This window comes from Rana temporaria, chromosome 2 (genome assembly GCF_905171775.1).
Source record: "Rana temporaria chromosome 2, aRanTem1.1, whole genome shotgun sequence".
NCBI classification, from domain to species: Eukaryota; Metazoa; Chordata; class Amphibia; order Anura; family Ranidae; genus Rana; species Rana temporaria.
In genome coordinates this window covers 230507394-230530120 of record NC_053490.1, presented here as the reverse complement: position 1 = coordinate 230530120, position 22727 = coordinate 230507394, and the positions used below count along the sequence as shown (strand labels likewise).

The window sequence follows — 22727 nt, the reverse complement described above, 5'->3', positions numbered from 1 at the left end:
TGTTTGTACTGAATTTCATGATCACTGCATTTTTAATAATGTTGACAATTTATTTATGTAATGTTTAGTGTAATTGAAAATTCAATCCAACACACACACGCGCACACGCAATCTTCCCTCTGTTAATTAAGGGCAGACCTGTGTTAGTTTCTATTTTAGTCTGTAAAACTGGTAGGCCAGAAACATCTACAGGCATACCCCACTTTTAAGTACACAATCGGGTTTATTTACTAAAGCTGGAGAGTGCAGAATCAGGCTCACTTCTGCATAGAAACCAATGAGCTCCTAACCTCAGCTTGTTCAATTAACCACTTAACCCCCGGACCATATTGCTGGTCAAAGACCAGAGCACTTTTTGCGATTCGGACAATTGCGCGGTCGTGCAACGTGGCTCCCAAAGAAAATTGGCGTCCTTTTTTTCCCCACAAATAGAGCTTTCTTTTGGTGGCATTTGATCACCTCTGAGGTTTTTCATTTTTGCGCTATAAACAAAAATAAAGCGACAATTTTGAAAAAAAATAATATTTTTTACTTTTTGCTATAATAAATATCCCCCAAAAATATATTAAAAAAACGTTTTTTTCCTCAGTTTAGGCCGATACGTATTCTTCTACATATTTTCCGTTAAAAAAATCGCAATAAGTGTTTATTGATTGGTTTGCGCAAAAGTTATAGCGTTTACAAAATAGGGGGTATTTTTATGGCATTTTTATTAATATTTTTTTTAACTAGTAATGGCGGTGAGCAGCGATTTTTTTTCGGTACTGCGACATTATGGCGGACACTTCGGACACTTTTGACAAATTTTTGGGACCATTGGCATTTTTATAGCGATCAGTGCTATAAAAATGCATTGGATTACTATAAAAATGCCACTGGCAGTGAAGGGGTTAACACTAGGGGGCGGGGAAGGGGTTAAGTATGTTCCCTGGGTGTGTTCTGACTGTAGGGGGGGTGGCCTCACTAGGGGAAATGACTGATCTTCTGTTCATACATTGTATGAACAGAAGATCAGCATTTCCCCCCTGACAGGACCAGGAGCTGTGTGTTTACACACACAGCTCCCGGTCCGCACTCTCTAACGAGCGATCGCATGTGCACGGCGGCGATCGCGCCAGCCGGGTACGGGAGTCGGGGGCGTACACGCGCCCCTAGTGGCCTGCGTGAGAGCCGACATTATATTACGTGCTCTCGCGCAGGGGGAGCCAACCTGTCGCCATAAAACGATGGCGGCTGGTCGGCAAGAGGTTAAGCTTTGGTAATAAAACCTGGAAGCTCATTGGTTTCTATGCAGAAGTGAGCCTGATTTTGTGCTTTCCAGCTTTAGTAAATAAACCCCATTGTGTACTTAAAAGTGGGGTATGCCTGTAATTATGTATTGTGGAACACACTACTCCACAGACCATTTTCTGTGCAACTATAAAAGTGCAGGAAGCTTAGTACATTCCCCAGTATTTGTTCATTCTATGAGCTACTTCATTATAGATTACAGTATTTTATTTTTTTAGTCTTCAGGGAAAAGACAAAAAGACCACCTTTGACCACTACAAGGCCACCAACGCCTAAACCAAAACCAGGTAGGCTCTGTTCCTTTTTTTTTCCTCTCTGAATGTTTTAAGGTAATATAAATTTGATAAAAACATTCTATGCATCAAAAACATTTGGATTAAGCATTTGCTGATTATAAAAGACAAACACTTTTATGACCCTATTTTTTTTAAGTGTATCTTAAGTGTGCCTTAAAAATAAGGCAAACAATGGAAACTAAGATCCTTTACCGCTCCAAAGATGCTGCTAGCAGGAATTTTTTTTACTGTCCTGCTAGCACACCACACCAGTGTAAAAGCCCTTAGGGCTTTTACACTGGAAAGACAGTAGTGGCTGTTTCAGGCACTATTTTTAGCACTATAGCGCCTGAAAAGCGACCCAGTGTGAAAGGGGTCTTATAGAAGGATGCTTATGCATCCTTGCTGTATTCAATAGTTACTGCTGACATCATGCACATTCATCATGGCACAAGGAGAATGCACGCATGCACACCACTGTGGTGGTGCCTAGCTCACACACACCACATCCACATCACATTGGATTAGCCCAAGTCCACCATGCAGGACTTGGGAGCAGCAATGCCACGTCAAGTCTCCAATTATGTTGCTGTCCAATTATACCACATTCACACGGTCCTGGGGATCACTTCTCCCTGATGACCGAGGGTGACACCCCTTTTCCGGCAGGAATGTCACCCCCACATTCAAACACCAGTCACACTGTAGCCTGCACTACTGACCGTGTGCTTGGGCTACAAAAAAAACCTCATAATCTGAGTATAAAAAATAAACACAAAAAACTCATAATCTGGGTATTAAAAAATAAACACAAAAAAAACATCAGCGGCGCTGTCGTGGCCCACGCCTGGTGCCACAGCCACGGCCCCGGCTCCTCATGGGAGACTCATGGGGGGGAAATCAGGAGGAGGAGGAGAATCCCCTGGTCTCTCCACGGCTGGCGGCCTGCCCTCCAACGCCAGGGCGATGCGGGTGAGGACCGCATTGGTGTCGGCCTGCAACAGCCTTGATTGCCTCCCCTCCGCCTGGATGGCAGCTGTATTTTCCCTGACAGATTCTGCCAGGGCGTGGACCTCATCAACAAGGCCTGCTGTGGTGGCCTGCAGATCCCCCAGGCAGGTGACCACAGCAGCAGAATTGGAGCCAACATCCTGGACAGCTTCCGTCATGGTGGCATAGGAGGCCATGCTGTCTGCCATACGCTCCATCTGCATTGCAACCTCACCCAGATGGCGGGTCTGGCGGGCCTGTTCCCTCCTGAGGTGTTCCGGGAGGACATTAGACACCCTCCTAGTCTTCCTGGTCACCTTCCTGTGGCCAGAAGAGGCTTGGGGCCGTGGAGAAGGGGAGACCCTTGAGGGGGATGCCCTGTTGGGGGAGGACCCGGAGGGGCTACCCCTGATGGAGGTATAACTGGTCCCAGCCAAAGGGGGAGACTCCTCCAAATAGAGGCAGACCTCGTTGCCACTGGTCACCTCCTCCTCAACCACCTCCTGAGGAGAGGTGTGGCCACTCCCCTCCACTGATGAGTCATGACTTGCCAGGGGGTCTGACTCGGACTGATGTCCGGGGGATGGTGTTGAAGAGCCATCGGCAGCAGATGGCCCAGCACCCTCCTGCACATCTGTGGATGACACAAAACATTCACATGTTGGAGGACCCACACACTTGTCACATGTTCCCTTCCACCCCCACACATGCTACACACCAGATAGGAGATAAAACACACTTACCTGTCCTCAAGGCATCCTCAATGGAGTCAAAGTCCTCCACTCCCTCCACTTGATGCCTGTGGAGACACTGGGAACCACCTGCTCCTCAGGAGTGAGCATCAAAGTAGTTGCTGGTCCCCCTCCAGTGCCCCTGGCATGAGCCCTCATCTTCGCCATCTTACCTTTGACCAGGCGACGCAGATCATACATTTTTTTTGAATGTCATTGGTGGTTCTGACCTCGTATCCCAACGCATTCACATCAGCCGCAATCTGCGCCAGGATCTCCGTCCTCCTGGCCTTTGTGGTGTTGGCACTCTCTGCACCATGGAGGTAGACATCAAACTGGGACATGGCCCTGATGATCACCTCCTTCTCCTGTGGGGAAAAGTTCAGCTTCTTCTTCTTCTCTGAACCTAGAGCAGACATGGCTAAAAAAAAAAACAGCACCAAACCAACCAGCAAAAGGTACCTTGCTTCAGGGGGGGAAACAAGTGGATGTACTTTTGCACTCGACGGGCGCATGTCTGGGCGTATTTATGCCCTGGGCGTATCTCAGGGATTACACCGGGCCTAGTTCTGAGCATGCGCAGAGAGGCACGGGACATAGTCAGCGTCACGGCGCATGCGCCGTTCGTTCGGCCCTTCATTTGCATGGGGTCACGGTTCATTTCAATGGAACACACCCACTTCCTTCTTATTTTGAATTACGCTGGCTTACGCCTAGGAATTTACGTCGCGCCAGTGCAACGTTGGACAGAAATGCTCTGAGGATATGGTACTTGCCTCTCTGAGTTGAGCCGGCGTAGCGGAAATGAGATGTGCTACGCCCGTCTATATATACGCCACGCTACGTGGATCTGGCCCTAAGTCTCCCATTTTAGCTTCTATATGGGTGATGGTCTGATCATGCTGATATACCGTGGTTGACAGTGAGGAGACAGCAGTGGATAGATCACTGTATAAAGTTTGCCTCAGAGAGAGCAGCATACTCTTCATTGTATTTTCAGACAGTGGCTGATCTGATGCAGGGAAGGAATCCAGCACTGATGATTGCTGTGGCAGGTGGAGAGAGAACAGACAGGGAGCTGTGACAGGCAGCGGATGCTGTGGCTCCTCTGTTCTAAGCCTGGATTTAGCAGGGCTGGATGTTGTGGGAGAGTTGGGAGGAGAGCACTCACCCTGTGGGTCTGAAGAGCGAGGGAACCCGGAGAGATCATTTGAGCCTGACAGGTATGTGAGGGAGAGAGCCACGCCGACATCTCACAGCTGCCGCCGGTGCCATCTTGGCTGCTTGCCAGGTCTGCCGAGGGATAGTAATCCGTGAGCCGCCTGGGGAGAGAAGCGTTCTTCCTTCTCTTTAACATGGTCCGCTGGCGTTGCAGGGTGATTAGGCTGTCGGGTAAGTAGATTTCCCTTCTCTGGACCTGCTGTGATTGTCGCTCTGGCCGTTTTAACTGCGGAGCTATGGATCTAGTCAGCCATCCGCACGAGCCGTCAAGCCACGCCCCCGCAATCGTACATTTCCAGTCAAATGTTCGGCCCATAGGCTATAGAAGAATTTGAATGTTGGTTGACTAGTAGTAATAATTTATAATTGTAATCAGAGTCTTCAAGTATTCGAGTAAGGGATGCGATAACCCTAGTAACCAATGGCCTGGAGTGTGCGCTTTGGCCCGCCGTAGGTACGCCTGAAAGAGGGCATACCCTGAATAAGAAAAGGTACAATGAGAATATAAGAAAACTGAGGGAATGGGTGGGTGGGACACAGAAATCGCCGGCGACCCAGCCCTGACAGGGAGGGAGTCTTAAATAGCCTCAGACTCCTCCCACAAATACAGGCTGGCCTGCGGCCAGCCTTCTTACTTGTAATCAGAGTCTTCAAGTATTCGAGTAAGGGATGCGATAACCCTAGTAACCAATGGCCTGGAGTGTGCGCTTTGGCCCACCGTAGGTACGCCTGAAAGAGGGCAAAAAGACCCATATTTAGGTGGAGAGGGGTAGATGAGCGACCAAAAAGTAAAGCAGCGCGCACCCGGATGGCAACCGTATGCATACCCGATGAGTAGCCGTTGTGACCGAAGAAGCTACTGGCTCAGACCTGTGAAAGAAGGAAGCCCCTGGCGAACGCGTAAAGCAGCCCCTGACCTCAACCAATACCCCGAGAAAGATTGATTTGAGCCTGCTGCCTGCAACACCCCAGCCGAGAGCCAGAAGCGTTGATGATACGAGGATACTTGGGGGCAACTGAACCAGAACTGGCCCGAGATGCCCCTGCAACCATGCCGAACAATAATACACTACAACCGGACACCAGACTTAGCTCCGTGAGGAAACCCCCCAACCCCTGGCCTACCCATACTTGATATGGAAAGTGAGCGGGTGAGTTGCAAAAATTGACAACTGACAGGAGCCTGAAGTGCTGGATACCTGATGGATAAGTTGACAGAGCAGCAGGACGAGGCCCATGCGCTACGGCAGCAACAACCTGACAAGGAACCATGTCGACACATGAAACCCGTTCCTACCTGATGGACTTGGCTGCAAGTACCCATGGAAGGGACGACAGAGAATCGGGGATGGGAGATTCCACCACCACCTCCGACAAGGAAGACCCATGGCTCAGACATAACTAGAAGGACTGATAGACCAGACCCAAAGGGATGATGAAATGGCCAGCAGAAATGGAAGAAGAGCAGGAACTGGGGGTGCACTGACACAACCTAGACAAGACAGAAACCAGACATGCCACAACAACACCCTATGAACCTACCTATATATGATCAGAACATCAAGACCACTGCGCATAAATGACCCCGATGACACCCCAACCCAGTGTGACTGGCATGTGAGCCTGAGTAACCTGCCGCGCAGAGACAGGCAATTTAACTGAACACTCAAGGCTAGTGTACCCACGGATGGTGGTGGGTAATCGTATAGGTGTATGAATGAACGTGCACGTATGACGTATGGTATACAGGCGAGAAGATTGTGGTCAACAATCAATTAAAAACGAAACCTCAGCCCGTAAAAGAATCTGAAGACGTGACAGATCCTGAGATGTGAGCACTAGCTAATCAACCCAGATGCAACATGGACAACGTACAATGAGACATGGTCACCGCGGAGATGACAACACCAAGACAAACAAACACAGACAGGAATCGCGGGGCAACGCTAAAACAGAAATCGTGAGGGCAGAAATGCTATGACAGAAATTAAGGGGACCAGAAATCGTGGGGGCAACAGAAATGCTGAGACTGAAAACTTATAGCAAAACCTGGGGCAGAAATGGTACGGGAACCTGAACCTGAATACTGAATCATAAATATGTAGGACAAAAATAAAAACAAAACCCTGGGGCAAACCTGGTATGAGAGCGACACTGAGCCTGAAATGCTGAGACAGAAACGCAATGACAGACAGAAATAAGACAAAACGTGGGGGTCGTAGTGCCCAGACAGAAAACGTGGGGGCCGCCGTGCCCAGACAGAAAACGTGGGGGCCGCTGTGCCCAGACAGAAAGCGCGGGGGGCCGCCGTGCCCAGACAGAAAGCGCGGGGGCTGTAGTGCCAAGACAGAAAGCCAGGGGCAGAGACGCTATGACAGAAAACCAGAGGCAGAACCGCCATGACAGCAAACCTGATGACAGCAACCTGGGGCAGAAACCCTATAACCGAAACCCTATGACCGAAACCCTGGGGCAGAACCCTGGGGCAGAAACCCTATGACCGAAACCCTGGGGCAGAAACACTATGACCGAAACCCTGGGGCAGAAACCCTATGACTGAAACCCTGGGGCAGAAACCCTATGACCGAAACCCTGGGGCAGAAACCCTATGACTGAAACCTGGGGCAGAAACCCTATGACCGAAAACCTGGGGCAGAACCCTATAACCGAAACCTGGGGCAGACACGCTATGACAGCACAACCCTGGGGCAGACACGTATGACAGCAAAACCCTGGGGCAGACACGTATGACAGCAAAACCCTGGGGCAGACACGTATGACAGCAAAACCCTGGGGCAGAAACGTGGGCAGACCCGTATGACAGCAAAACCCTGGGGCAGACACGTATGACAACAACCTGGGGAAAACGTGATGACAGTAACCTGAGGCAGAAAGGTATGACAGAAACCCCAGCCTGGAACGCTGAGGCAAAATCTGGCAGAAACCTGGGCATGAATGGTATGAGAGAAAGCTGCGCCTGCAACACTGAGGCAGATATGTAATGACAAATGTTGTGACAGAAACCGTGCGGCCCGAACGCTATGACAGCAAACCTGGGGGCAGAAACGCATGATACTAGCTATATAAACGCCTGAGCGACTACCATGAGAAACGTCACAGAATGAACGACTACCATGTGAAACCGTAACGTATGCGAAAATGCCATGAGCCACGTAAATGCATGAGAAACGTCATCGCATGAGCAACCACCATGAGAACGTCATCGAATGTGAAACGTAAATCGCATGAGACATACCATGAGAAAACACGTCGTCGCATGAGAAACACGTCATCGCATGAGAAAACCCATGAGAAACGTCATCGTATGTGAAACGTAAATGCATAAGAAACACCATGAGAAACATCATCGCATGAGAAATACGTCATCGCATGAGAAACACGTCATCGTATGTGAAGCGTAATCGCATGAGAAACGTCATCGCATGAGAAACGTCATCGCATGAGAAAACCCATGAGAAACGTCATTGTAAGTGAAACACCATGAGAAACGTCATCGCATGAGAAACACGTCATCGCATGAGAAACACGTCATCGCATGAGAAACACGTCATCGCATGAGAAACACGTCATCGCATGAGAAACGTCATTGTATGTGAAACGTAAACACATGAGAAGCACCATGAGAAACGTCATCGCATGAGAAACACGACATCACATGAGAACATCATAAAACCCAGGGACAGAACGCAATGACAGAAACCCAGGGACAGAAACGTAATGGCAGACATGAATGAACCCCCCCCGCCCGTGAAAACCGTAAATGCGTGAGCAACTCCATGCAAACGTAATCGCATGAGAACAATACCATGCGAAACGTGATCGCATGAGAACCATACCATGCGAAACGTGATCGCATGAGAACCATACCATGCGAAACGTGATCGCATGAGAACAATACCATGCGAAACGTGATCGCATGAGAACAATACCATGTGAAACGTGATCGCATGAGAGCAATACCATGCGAAACGTGATCGCATGAGAAACGTATAAGAAATGCAACCGCATGACAAAAATCGCATGAGACACGAAATCGCATGAGACACGAAATCACATGCGAAAATACCATGAGAAACTTAATCGCATGAGAAAATACCATGCAAAACGTAATCGCATGAGAACAATACCATGCGAAACGTGACCGCATGAGAACAATACCATGCGAAACGTGACCGCATGAGAACAATACCATGCGAAACGTGACCGCATGAGAACAATACCATGCGAAACGTGACCGCATGAGAACAATACCATGCGAAACGTGACCGCATGAGAACAATACCATGCGAAACGTGACCGCATGAGAACAATACCATGCGAAACGTGATCGCATGAGAACAATACCATGCGAAACGTGATCGCATTAGAACAATACCATGCGAAACGTGATCGCATGAAAACAATACCATGTGAAACGTGATCGCATGAGAAACGCATAAGAAATGCAACCGCATGACAAAAATCGCATGAGACACGAAATTGCATGAGATACGAAATCACATGAGACACGAAATCACCTGAGACACGAAATCACATGCGAAAACCATGAGAAACGTAATCGTATGAGAAAATACCATGTGAAACGTGATCGCATGAGAAACGTAACCGCATGACAAATTTGCATGAGACACAAATCACATGAGACACGTAACCGCATGAGAAAATACCATGAGACAAAAATAATCGCATGAGACACGTAGTCGCATGAGAAACAAAGTCGCATGAGAAACAAAGTCGCATGAGAACCAAGTCGCATGAAACGTAACCGTGATGGGAAATGTTGACGGATGAGAAACATGAAGGTATGAAAAACATGAAGCAACTAGACCTGAGACAGAGGGAGAAGCATGACACATTGACAGTAGTGAAATACAGAGCAGGATGTGAAGTATGGAGTCTATATACAGATGAATGTAGCTGAATGTGTATCGCAAGGAATATATATATATATATATATATATATAAAGCTGTATGGCCAGAGCTGGCCGCCACAGATCCTACCCCTCCCCCCCCCCCCTAAGTATCTCCTAAGAACAAGGGGACCTCGTACTGCCCTCCCCCCCCCCGACTGGGGGACCCCCACAACCACTGAGCCAAGCGCGCCCCCCCCCCCCCAGTTATCCAGAGCAAGGCACACGCTCCCTCTGCAAACCTCCACCGCAGAGCGAACCCCCGAGCCGTGAGGAGGGAGGAAGCAACTCCCGCTCTGCTGCAGCCATCAGCCTCCGGAGCGTGCGAGTCCTGCAGCACCTGTCTGTACTGACGTTACACGCGGAAGTCCCCCCCATGCTACTCGGGGAGCGCGTGGACAAAATTGGGCGGGCGGTGCGATAGGAGGACCTGGACCAGCGCCGGAGTTAAGACGTGCCCGCCGGTGGCGGAAAAGGGTGGCTGACCGGCCAGAGAGGCAGGCAGGTAGGGTGGAAAGATGTGGCACCCCGGGGGAAGGAACCAACCACATAACAAAGCCTGGGGATATCCCCTCCATGGCACCGCAATGAAGCTCCAGCGAGGAGCGCTACCCCAGCCGACCAGTCCCGCTCCCCTATCCTGCCTGACACTCGCCCAGGGAGAAGCTGGTGGGTCAGAACAACACGTGGAGCCGCCATGAGCGGGCGGACGACTCCTCCCTCCTCCAAAGCCGACAGCTGAATGGCGTCCGCTGATGATGACATGACACCCCCCCCTCCTACACAGAAATCGCCGGCGACCCAGCTCTGACAGGGAGGGAGTCTTAAATAGCCTCAGACTCCTCCCACAAATACAGGCTGGCCTGCGGCCAGCCTTCTTACATATAATTATTACTAGTGTCATACAACATTAGAATTCTTCTATAGCTTGTGGGTGGAACATTCGACCGAAAATGTACGATTACAGCATTACACAGTTTAGCTGCTCTGTCGAATCTTCTTAGAACATTCGACAGATACCATAAGCCTTCAATGACAGATTCAACCTTAATTAACTCGGATTTTCAGACAAACGCATTTTTTAACGAAACAAAAAAATAAAAACGAATTTCGGGAGTAACTAAATAAATGTATTTTTTGGACGAAAGATAAATTCCGAAACAAAATATTTCAGTGTGCACATGTCTAGTGGGCACACATGTTAGTGTTGTGAAAAGCTTGTTTGGGCCTACATTGGTCTTAAAGATGTCAGGATATACCATAGTATTCTGCTTTATCATTGTTATAGTCAAATTGTGTGAGTGTGTGTGTAAAGCTAAAAGACAGCACTGTCTATGATTAACCAAGCATAAAGCTAACAGTCTGTTTTTCCTGAATGGCATAGTCTATTACCATTTATCTATGTGTATACAGGTTGAGTTAACCAAGAAAACATTCTGTTAGTAAAGAACAATAAACAAACTGTGCAAGAATTGTGCTTAGTCAGAGAAACATCCAACATAGCCCTGGGGAACAGACAGAAAATTACAGAAATATGTGATTGTACTAATCTACATTTTTCTTAATAGCTGGAGGACTTCAAGCCTTGTTTTGCATAAAGCTGTCACTGAAGATATTTAGAAAGATAACAGGCTTCATTTATCACATTGTCTTAATTAACAATTACCCCACAAGCATTAAACAGATTCATTGTAGACTGAAAGTTTTGAACAAATGCCTGAGATAGAGGTGAAGCAGCATCCTTCCTACCTCAGTGTATTTTGATTGAGGTGTGTAATAATCCATACAAAAATTATTAATGTCATGTGCAAACTCTCCTCACTTTTTTCACGTTTGTCATCTTGGTATTTTAGGCAGAGCCAACTACAAGTCTGTAAGGACATGTGAGTTTTGGCAAATGCATCAAAGTAATGGTTGTCAGTAGTTGTCTTTCTAGATGTGTTGTTTGGTGGGGAAACTCTACAAATGGTAAATGCAAATTACCCTATTTACCAATAGCAGTGCAGCAACTTCATTCTAGAAGAAAACTGACAGTAAGCCAAGAATAAAAAGGATTGTTGCGGATATTCCCCACACAGCAAGTGTAGGGATAGTTCAAATGCATTGTATAACGTTTCATGGTTATGACAAGGAAGATTATAAATACTGATTGTTTACTTAACACTCCCTGTGAGAAGACAACTCTCTGCTGGATGATCTCCTGAATAGCCAGAGTTCAGTTCTGATATTTGATATGCAGCCTCTCCACAGCTGTGAACATTTTGGCACATGTTTAGGTACTTTCTTCCACTATCTGGCTCTTTCAGTTTAATAATAGTTAATTCCTTAAATCAAAGATGTAATGCAATGGAAGTGATGTGTGCTAATAATATTTTATCAGATGACCTTGATTTGTTACTCATAAGTAATTTCTTTGGTGATAATAGGAAGTTGTGCATTTTAAACAAATTGATATATTAGGTCAAAGGAAAGTACTTCTGTCATTGGTCCAGATTCTAAGGATGTTTAACCGTTTTAACAATAATCAGAAATTAAATAAATCCATATTTGCATGAAGTATTGCTCTTATCCAGATGTGATCTTTTTCACATCTTCAGTGACCTTTGCACACATCAGTTGATGAGTCAGCCATTACGCTCCAATTCCATGGAAAGCTTATTAATGTTAAATAAACAAAAAAAAAGATGGGAATATTTAATTCCCTAACCCAAATAAGAGAATGAAACTAAGAATATAATAGTTTTAGTGTGGGAATTTCAGGTATTTTACAAATACCCAACATACTATGGATACGGGCATTAAGCATCAATGGCAGAAGGTCCTGTGGTTGGTGACACTGAGAGTTATTTACTAAAACTGGAGAGTGCAAAATCTGGTTCAGCATTGAAACCAATCACCCTCCAAGTTTTATTAAATTAATAAAAACAGTGGTGCAAGAAAAAGGCCTATAATGCACTCCCGGCGCCAGAGAACAATGTTTCAACGGATCCAAAGTAGGAGATAAGTGATGTGCATAAAGAGTGTAAAGGGAATACCAATAAATAAAGCACTGAAATTGGTATTGATCCCACAAGCAGCTATTTAAATAAATGGAAGCCCATTTAAAACGTATAAAACAGAGTATCAAATAGTAAAAGAACCAAAGTTCAGATGATAAAAGAGCGCTAAAAGAGTGGTAAAGGGAAGCTCATAAAAAAGCTTAAAAAGGGAAATGTGAAAAATGATGTGTTGAGTGATCATGTAAGAGGTGTTAGTGCACCCTACACCAGTCAAATGAATACACCCAAAAAACTGTGGAATACTCCCCCTTCTGGGGTGCAGGCTTACCACAGACAGGAACAACGAACAGCTATTGATCCTTTAAACACATCACTCACAATCCTTAATCACTGTCACGGTTGGTCTCAGGGAGGACACATGAAATCAAAGAAAATAGACACAGACACAAACGATAGTGCAGTAGCCTAAATAAATGACCCCAAATGTGCCAGAGAGTAATCCCCAATAATAATGCCCGTACAGGAATGTACACTTGTGAATGAGCCAAAAATAGTAAGCAGAAAATATCACCGCAGTCACCGCCGTCCTTTGAACACCAGAGGCCGCAAGAGATACTATGTAGCGTGGTATCGATGGTCAGATCCGGCTGGTCGGCTGTGGAACGCACTTCTGCTTCCTTGTTGCGCTGCTGTAGCCACGCCCTGACGCGTTTCGTCACTTCCGACTTCGACAGAGGGTGCTGTGGAAGCAGAAGTGCGTTCCACAGCCGACCAGCCGGATCTGACCATTGATACCACGCTACATAGTATCTCTTGCGGCCTCTGGTGTTCAAAGGACGGCGGTGACTGCGGTGATATTTTCTGCTTACTATTTTTGGCTCATTCACAAGTGTACATTCCTGTACGGGCATTATTATTGGGGATTACTCTCTGGCACATTTGGGGTCATTTATTTAGGCTACTGCACTATCATTTGTGTCTGTGTCTATTTTCTTTGATTTCATGTGTCCTCCCTGAGACCAACCGTGACAGTGATTAAGGATTGTGAGTGATGTGTTTAAAGGATCAATAGCTGTTCGTTGTTCCTGTCTGTGGTAAGCTTGCACCCCAGAAGGGGGAGTATTCCACAGTTTTTTGGGTGTATTCATTTGACTGGTGTAGGGTGCACTAACACCTCTTACATGATCACTCAACGCATCATTTTTCACATTTCCCTTTTTAAGCTTTTTTATGAGATTCCCTTTACCACTCTTTTAGCGCTGTTTTATCATCTGAACTTTGGTTCTTTTACTATTTGATACTCTGTTTTTCCAAGTTTTATTGCCACAGATTAATTGAAGAAGCTGAAGTTAGAAACTGATTGGCTCCCATGCACAGCTGCACCAGATTCTTAGTGTACCAGTTTTAGTAATTCTCACTCACCTTGTGCTGGTGCGGGTTATCAGCTTAGAATACAAAAAAATGGTGCCCGGCCACACACAGGATCAACTCGGTTCTCCACCCATTGAAAAACCCCCAAATGCTTTTCTCCCGTGTGGAGCTTAATCATAGGATACCTATCAGTGGAAAACCAATCTGAAGCCAATTCTCATCATCTTTCACTACTTTAACTACAACCTGTTGATCCTGAGTGAAGCCGAGCACCATTTTATTGTCACCAAAACTCTCCACTTCAATTCACCTACTACATCCATTATGAAGCCCAAATTATGTAGGGGGACTTGTTATTTTAATAACATTAACCACGCCGACTGTCAGTGTACTGAGTGGTAATTATTTATCACTGCTTAATAAACTGACATCTCTGTGTTTCTGTAAATTTCTGGTACTGTAATCTCGTAAAGTCTCACGAGATTCCAGTATCAGGGGCCGTTCTCCACTGTTGGAAGCGTTGGTAGATCGCTTCACTCCTCCAAGGGTGAAGCGATCTACTCTGCTTCATAAACAGGCACACAGAAGAGAAAGATCTCCACTGTGAATGCCGAGAATGAAGCAGTGAATATATTTCACTGCTTCATAAACGTACACCATTGTGTGCAGCTCCTTCACGTTGTAAAAATAATTTTTTCTGCCAAGGACCACCCCTCTCTAACATTTCACCCAGTAGGGACTTGATCATAAATAGGGCCAAAATGTATATAAAAAATGCTAAATTGGCCCTCCTATCTTAGCACAGCTCAGTGCTTAGGGGGTTAAGGTATGTGTGATGAAACAGATGTAGTTATAAAATGTGATATAGATTAACACCCTTAATCACACCTAAATGTATAGCAGCCACTTAAAATGTAAAAAGATATATATAAAAACAATAAATAAAGAGCAAAAAGATGTCCAATAAATATTGTAGTAGCGCTTTTTGCTCTGGTTGAGATGAACAAACTTCGTTATGTTCAAAAAGTGCAGTTCATTAGTGACAGCGATGCAAGGATCTTCTTCACAATCCACCGTTCACCCATACAGCACCTCGTGGAAAAAAGTCATTTATTAAAAAGAAAAAGGATTATTTTTTTAAATAAAGGACTTTTTTCCGCGGTGTGTGTGTGTGTGTTTTTTTTACAATTCTTTACACTTCCTTCATGAAATGGTAGGGGTACAATGTACCCCATTACCAATTCACATAGGGGGGGCCAAGATCTGGGGGTCCCCTTTGTTAAAGGAGTCTTCCAGATTCTGATAAGCCCCCCGCCCGCAGACCCCCACAACCACCGGCCAGGGTTGTGGGGATGAGGCCCTTGTCCCCATCAACATGGGGACATCCTCCCCATGTTGAGAGCATGTGGCCTGGTACAGTTCAGGAGGGGGGCTGTTCTTTCGTCGTCCCCCCTCTTTTCTGCGACCGGCCAGGTGACATGCTCGGATAAAGGGTCTGGTGTGGATTTTTGGGGGCACTCCACACCATTTAAGGGGTTCCCCTTAATATCCATACCAGACCTGAAGGGCCTGGAAATTGAATTTAGGGGGAAACCCACTCTTTTTTATTTTTTTATGAATGAATTCTCTCTGAATTGCCGGGAGCCGCCAATTCATTATAGCCGCGAGTCATTTTTAAAGGACTTTTTTTCTTTCAGAAATTACACTTTGTGCAGAGACAGTTCTAAGTACGGGAAACACACGCTATTTCACAGGCATACTTTACACCCCCCCCCCATGTACGAAATTTAAAGGAACATTTCACTTTTATTGTTTCACTTTAAGCATTATTAAATTCACTGCTCCCGAAAAAACTGCCATTTTTAAAACTTTTTTTTGATACATGTCCCCTGGGGCAGGACCCAGGTCCCCAAACACTTTTTAGGACAATAACTTGCATATTAGCCTTTAAAATTAGCACTTAAGATTTATCCCATAGACTTTAACATGGTGTTCCGCGGCTTTTCGAATTTGCCGCGAACACCCCAAATTGTTACATTGTTACTGTGCAAATTTTTGTTTCATTGTTGCTAATGAGATGAAAAATCTCTGTGCTGACATTATTTTTCCAAAGTGTAAACTTATATTGATTCTAACATTGCTCCCACTAGACTGCTCTGCTGTGTGTGACAGTTGTTTCCGTTCCACTGTTATGTGTATCATTTGGCATTGTCATTATTTATGAGTTTGTTAAGCTCTTTTGCACAGATTTATTTAGAAATTCAAGGGCCTCATCGCCCACAGGATGTATCAATAGAATTTCATTAATAACACTAAAGTATTTTTTCTTTTAGCTTCCAAAGTAACTGAGTCCCTTCCAGTTCCTAAAACCTCGGAAAAAACTATTGCAGAAGATCCCAAACCAGGTATTACTTTTCATTTAACTTTTTTCTCCAGAAGTTTTTTTTTTTCATATCCCTGGCATGACTACAGTGGAAACCTTTGCATTTTCAATAGTATCTTTCCATAATTCTGTAAATTCATATGCTTATCATAATTATATTTCCTTATTGTTTTAGAATAAAAAGCTTATCTTTTAAATGCTACATTTAAATAATCACATTATGACATTTAACAAAGTATAAAAGCTACATATTTGACTTTTATAGGATTGGTAACACTTCTGTTTGTAATGCCTTATTTATATTTGAATGTTTCCTTAATGGGAATAATGGTGTATTTGTTACAGATTGAAACAAACCCTGCATTATGGACTGATTTACTAAAAGAATCATTTTCACCATGTAAAGAAGTTGATCAACATTTTTCAGATAATAGGGATGATTTACAAATAAAGTAGAGCATGTTCACTAAGCTAAGTGAAATTTTACTTGCAAGGTAGTAATGTGAACTGTGCTATTTCCAATCATCCAAACATGTGCAAGCAAATATCTTGGTTTCCTAATTTTCCTTACACGTGATTGGGTATTCTTTGCAAAGTGAATTTTTACTTAGCTTCACCCCTTTCATCAAACAATTTACTTTAAAAATTAAAATACTTTACTCTTTTAGTAAATCAACCCTAAGTGTAACTAAAGCAGCCCATGCATATTTTTTTATGATCAACCAGCAGGTTATATGAAAAAAAAGATCCAATTCCCCTATCCACACATTCAAGGTGGATGGGGGAATCCTTCCATTTTGATATTGTATGCTGACAGGGAGTCTTCCTCATCTTCAGAATACAGTGATCAGTGGTGCTGACTATAACTGGCAGTACTGATCATTCCAAAAAGGCTGGTTGTAAACAAGTCGAACAAAAAACATACACAGATCGAAATTTAGCCAGTCTCTGCTCAACAATTTTCAATCCATGCTTAAATAGAAAACAGAAATATGACAGCATTCCAAGGCAGCAACAATGAAACCAAGCTGTGATGTCTTTATATTATCAATAATTCCTTTGTTTCAAAAGAAAAAAAATTCTTCTTAAAAAGGAAACACATCATTGTAAACTATATTTTCATGACTATAGTTTATTCATTTTATTCTAATTGGCATTAATGCTTAATTTCTTTATGTACGAGGAGATAAATATCTGCTAACACACTGCAGGTTAAAAGCTCTTAAGTATAGCAAACACAATAAACCGAGCAATGGGGTTTATTTACTATTTGACGATTATATACTATATTTGAAGACTTACTTTACAACATTCATTCTTGTAAAAGATCAGTCTCTAAACCTTTAGTAAATGGGTCCCATTGTTTGAATACTTCTGACCATCTTTTTCTGACCTGATGCTTCCATACTGTGCCCATACTGTCTGTGTTAAATTTCTTACACCCTAGACTGTGGTCACTTTTAATCCCCAATTACTCTCTATTTTTTTTTTATTCTGTTTCTGAGCCTGTTTAGGTATTTAATGTAAACACCAGCTAAGATGAAAATGGCTTTTTACAGCTGCGTTACTAGAGTAGTATAAAAGTGAATAACAGTGAATAACGTGAAGCTGTGCTTACTTCATTCCACTATTGATGTGCAAGGCAAACTCCTGCATACTTGGGCATTCAAACTGACCACAGATTTGCTTGGTGAATATTTAATTTTCTAACTATACATTCTCAACTCCTTTAGTAAGTCAATCCCATAAAGTACATTGGCCCCTTTGTTGCTTTGATTTTATAACATACACTAATGTATTGGTATAATGAAATTTAAATTTTTTTGTAGCAGTAACAAGCCAAACCATTGTGGAATCTTTCACTCCAGATTCATCAACTGGTACCCTAGAATGGGTCCGAGCCGGTAACATAACTTCCAATTCCTTGCTTCCATCTCTCCTTTGCCCGTTCATGTGATTTAAGGAACAAGTCGCTTGTCTTTCTAGGAAACCATGGCTGATCTTTGTCATTCCTTCAAATTCATTTGTTGCATTCCACAGTAATTTATCCTCTTCTTCCCTTCATGACTTCCATTCTTTGTTCATTTGGAAATCATTCTCCAGCCAATGATCTCATCATTTGTTAGCTCTGCATGTGGAAATATTTTTTTCTCTTTTTTTCCTAGCATTTTTAGAGTTGCTTTGGGCTACAAATTACCCATTTCTATTATGGCACACAATAGCAAACAAGAACAGTTTTAATTCTTTCTGTTTGTCTTTGTTTTAATTTCCCATTTGCTTATTTATGTGGTCTCTGAAAAAATACATCTGCAAATAAAAAACCTGGTAAATACATACAGATGTATATGCAACATTAACTGATATTTCCATTACAGGATATTCATTTTTTGCTTTCTAAGGTTTACGGAAAACTATGAAGAAACTGTTGGTTTGCACTCTTACTAATGCATCTGTATATACAGAATAATTTTTGAAGTACAAAAATATTGAAAACAGCAAGACACATTTTGCACTCATTTGTTATCTAGATATGTCCTTTTAGAAATAGTTTTGTGCATAGGACTGTATTAATGCATAGAAATCAGCTGCTTATTTGTCAGTAGATATACTGTCCCTCTCCACTTTCCCTCAGTGTCTAAAAGCACAAACCAGTGGGGGAGGATAGACAGTGAGAGGCAAACCATGAATAACTGCTATAAGTGAAATCATTATAACATGTTCCCTTTGGGCTCCTGTTCTAGCATTCAGGGTGTTTCTTTTAACCACTTCCATACCAGGCACTTACGCACCTTCCTGCCTAAGCCAATTTTCAGCTTTCAGCACTGTCACAATTTGAATGACAATTGCGCAGTCATGCTACACTGTGCCCAAATGAAATTTTTATCATTTTGTTCCCACAAATAGAGCTTTCTTTTGGTGGTATTTGATCACCTCTGCGATATTTATTTTTTGCGCAACAACTAAAAAAAGACCGACATTTTTGAAAAAAAAAATGTTTTTTTCTGTTATTTTTTTTGTAAATAAGTAAGTTTTCTTCTTCAATTATGGGCACTGATATGGCGGCACTGATGGGCACTGATGAGGTGGCACTGATGGGCACCTATAGGCGGAACTGATGGGCACTGATAGGCGGCGCTGGTATGCTGCACTGATGGGCATTCATAGGCGGCACTGATGGGCACTCATAGGCGGCACTGGGCACTCTTTGGTGGCACGGATGGGTGGTATTTATGGGTGGCACTGATGGGTACTTATGGGTGGCACAAATGGGCACTGATAGGTGGGCACTGGGCATAGATGGGCACTAAGAGGTGGCACTGATGGACACTGGGTGGCACTGATGGACACTGAGGCATCATTTGAGCCAGTGCCCATGTTGCCCATTTGTGGGCACTGATTGGCATCGATTGTGTTTTTTTTTTTTATTGGTGTTTTTTTTTTTGCTCTATTGAGCACCGGGGGGCACTCCCTGGTGGTCCAGTGTTGGTATCCGAAGGGGGGCTGCACTGATGAACAATCAGCGCAAACCCCCCCTGTCAGGAGAGCCGCCGATCGGCTCTCCTCTACTCGCACCTGTCAGACACGAGTGAGGAAGAGGCGATCAATGGCTCTTCCTATTTACATAGTGATCAGTCGTGGTTGGACACGGCTGATCACGTGGTAAAGAGCCTCCCCTGGAGGCTCTTTTCCGAGATCGGAGATGCAGGGTGTCAGACTGACACCCCGCATCACCGATCGCCGCGCTACGCACCCCCGCAAGACGTCAATAGAGGTCCAGTCAGGATTTCACAACCACTTCCTGTACGTCAATTATATATTGACTGGGCGGGAAGTGGTTAAAACAGCTTGTTTAATGCTAGCCCCAGAAACCAATTTTTTTTTTTTTAAATGTCCAGGGAATTGTTTTCTTAAATATTTCCTTTTTTTTTAACCTCAACTCCTTGAGTGTTACCTACCTGGTCTTAAGTACCCTCAGCCATGATCCATCAAACTTCACTGTGCAGCCCCATTCTGAGCCACACAGCATTTTCTCTGCATCATACTATACATGCATGCTGCAGAGATATTGATTCCTATTGTAAAGCTGTACTCTTGGGCAGCCTTAGATGGTCACTGTGAGTATGGCTTTCTCTTAAAAATGTATCGGGCCAGGGTGTGAATCTGCAGCACACAGCAGCCATTTTGGAATAAAATCCGCATGGCTTTGAATAGAGCTGCAAAGTAAAATAACTGAATCTGAATGAATTTAAGAAGAAAACTAGGTGGCTAGCACTCATTGAAGGGGGCTATGGGAACTAGATTAAAAAAAGTGGTGTCCTATAAAATGACTCAAGTTTAAAAGAGCACACATTTTCTGAGCTATTTAAATTTCTATTAATAACTAAACTTTTGCTATTAACTGCTTGTCGGCTCTGCTGGGCGAGAGCACGTAGCTATACGTCACCTTGCCCAACAGCCAATAGGGGCGCGCGTCACGATCGCCACCGGGCTGCCGCGATTGCTCGTTACAGAGCAAGGACCGGGAGCTGTGTGTGTAAACACACAGCTCCCGGTCCTGTCAGGGGAGAAATGCCTGACCGTCTGTTCATACAATGTATGAACAGCGATCAGTCATTTCCCCTAGTGAGGCCACCCCCCCTACAGTTAGAACACACCCAGGGAACATACTTAACCCCTTCCCCGCCCCCTAGTGTTAACCCCTTCCCAGCCAGTGGCATTTTTTATAGTAATCAATGCATTTTTATAGCACTGATCGCTATAAAAATGGCAATGGTCCCAAAAATGTGTCAAAAGTGTCCGAAGTGTCCGCCATAATGTCGCAGTACTGAAAAAAATCGCTGATCGCCGCCATTACTAGTAAAAAAAAGATATTAATAAAAATGCAATAAAACTATCCCCTATTTTGTAAACGCTATAACTTTTGCGCAAACCAATCAATAAACGCTTATTGCGATTTTTTTTTACGAAAAATATGTAGAAGAATACGTATCGGCCTAAACTGAGGAAAAACTATTTTTTTTATATATTTTTGGGGGATATTTATTATGGTAAAAAGTAAAAACTATTCATTTTTTTCAAAATTGTGGCTCTATTTTTGTTTATAGCGCAAAAACGAAAAACTGCAGAGGTGATCTAATACCACCAAAAGAAAGCTCTATTTGTGGGAAAAAGGGACGCCAATTTTGTTTGGGAGCCACATCGCAAGACCGCACAATTGTCAGTTAAAGCAACGCAGTTACAAATCGCAAAAAGTGCTCTGGTCTTTGACCAGTAATATGGTCCAGGGCTAAAGTGGTTAAAGTGATATCAAAAAGAAAATATTTATTACATTACAGTCTGCCTATTCTTAAATGTGGTAGCTGCATTTGTTTCTTTTTTTAGGCTTTTGTTTTTTATCACCTGGTGATCCAACCATTAAGTCTGTTATTTTTCAACAGAACAAGCTATCTTGCAAATGTATCAGTTAAGAGTGTTGAGACAAACCAAATATCACTTAAAATGATCAGCTTTTATTTATTAATTTAAAACCTTTATCCCCAAAGAAAACAAAATGTTGCTGTAACTACTTGTGTAACTGTAGTGTGAGCTGGAGTTTGACTTTGGTTTGTTAGTGCATGTAAATCTCATAGTCCTCATAGTCTAACACTCCCCCACCCCCCAGACTGACAGTGCTACTATGCACCCTGTTCTTCTTCATCCAGACTTGGGGCACTCTAATACAGGAAGTGTGTCACTGGCCAGATAACCAGGTGAAAACAAATGGAAAAAGTCTGAAAAGCAGAAAACTGATGCAGTCATCATAATCTAAAGACTAGTAAGCTGCAAAATATTAGATTTTTGGTTTTGGATTTAGTACCACTTTAACTACAGCAAATAATCATACCATGATAAAACAAGCAACTTTTTCAGGAACTAAGCGCTCTACAAACTCTGTACATCTGTACAGTTAGGAAGGAGGAGTGATAAAATACACACCTCAGAATAAAGTGGGAAAGGATCACATATTTTGTTGGGTTTTTATTGCTGTCTGGGAGGATTGGCCTGTGCGTATGGGTTACACAGGGCACAGGGTAAAAAACAACAACAAAGGGCCAGATTCACAAAAGGGATACGACGGCGTATCTCCTGATACGCCGTCGTATCTCTGTTTCTATCTATGCGACTGATTCATAGAATCAGTTGCGCATAGATATCCATAAGATCCGACAGGTGTAATTGTTTTACACTGTCGGATCTTAGGATGCAGTACCGCGGCCGCCGCTGGGGGGAGTTTGCGTCGTAAACCAGCGTCGGGTATGCACATTAGGAGTTACGGCGATCCACAACGGATTTTCGCGTTCGCTATGTCGCCGCTAGTCTAGTTTCCCGTCGCAAAGTTAGTCGTCGTTTTGGGTGCCCTAACTTTAGTCAGCAATCGTATTGCTGTCTAAAGTATGGCCGTCGTTCCCGCGTCGAAATTTTAAATTTAACGCCGTTTGCGTAACACGTCCGGGAATACGGAAGTACGCTACACGCATCGCCGTTCGTAAAAATTA

The 22727-nt window shown here is 43.9% G+C and overlaps 1 protein-coding gene across 50 annotated transcripts in view; it reads left to right on the top strand.

The window, feature by feature from the left end:
• The window catches only part of LOC120926536 (ABI family member 3 binding protein), a 454839-nt gene that overhangs the window by 214719 nt on the left and 217393 nt on the right, over positions 1–22727 (top strand). For 47 of the 50 annotated variants that reach the window (XM_040336550.1, XM_040336548.1, XM_040336547.1 and 44 more), the window contains exons 9-11: positions 1509–1577; positions 16142–16213; positions 18021–18095. In XM_040336550.1, the coding sequence (XP_040192484.1) occupies positions 1509–1577; positions 16142–16213; positions 18021–18095 (216 nt within the window). The remainder of the gene's footprint in view (positions 1–1508; positions 1578–16141; positions 16214–18020; positions 18096–22727) is intronic. The other 3 variants (XM_040336573.1, XM_040336559.1, XM_040336594.1) reach the window with 1 other exon arrangement.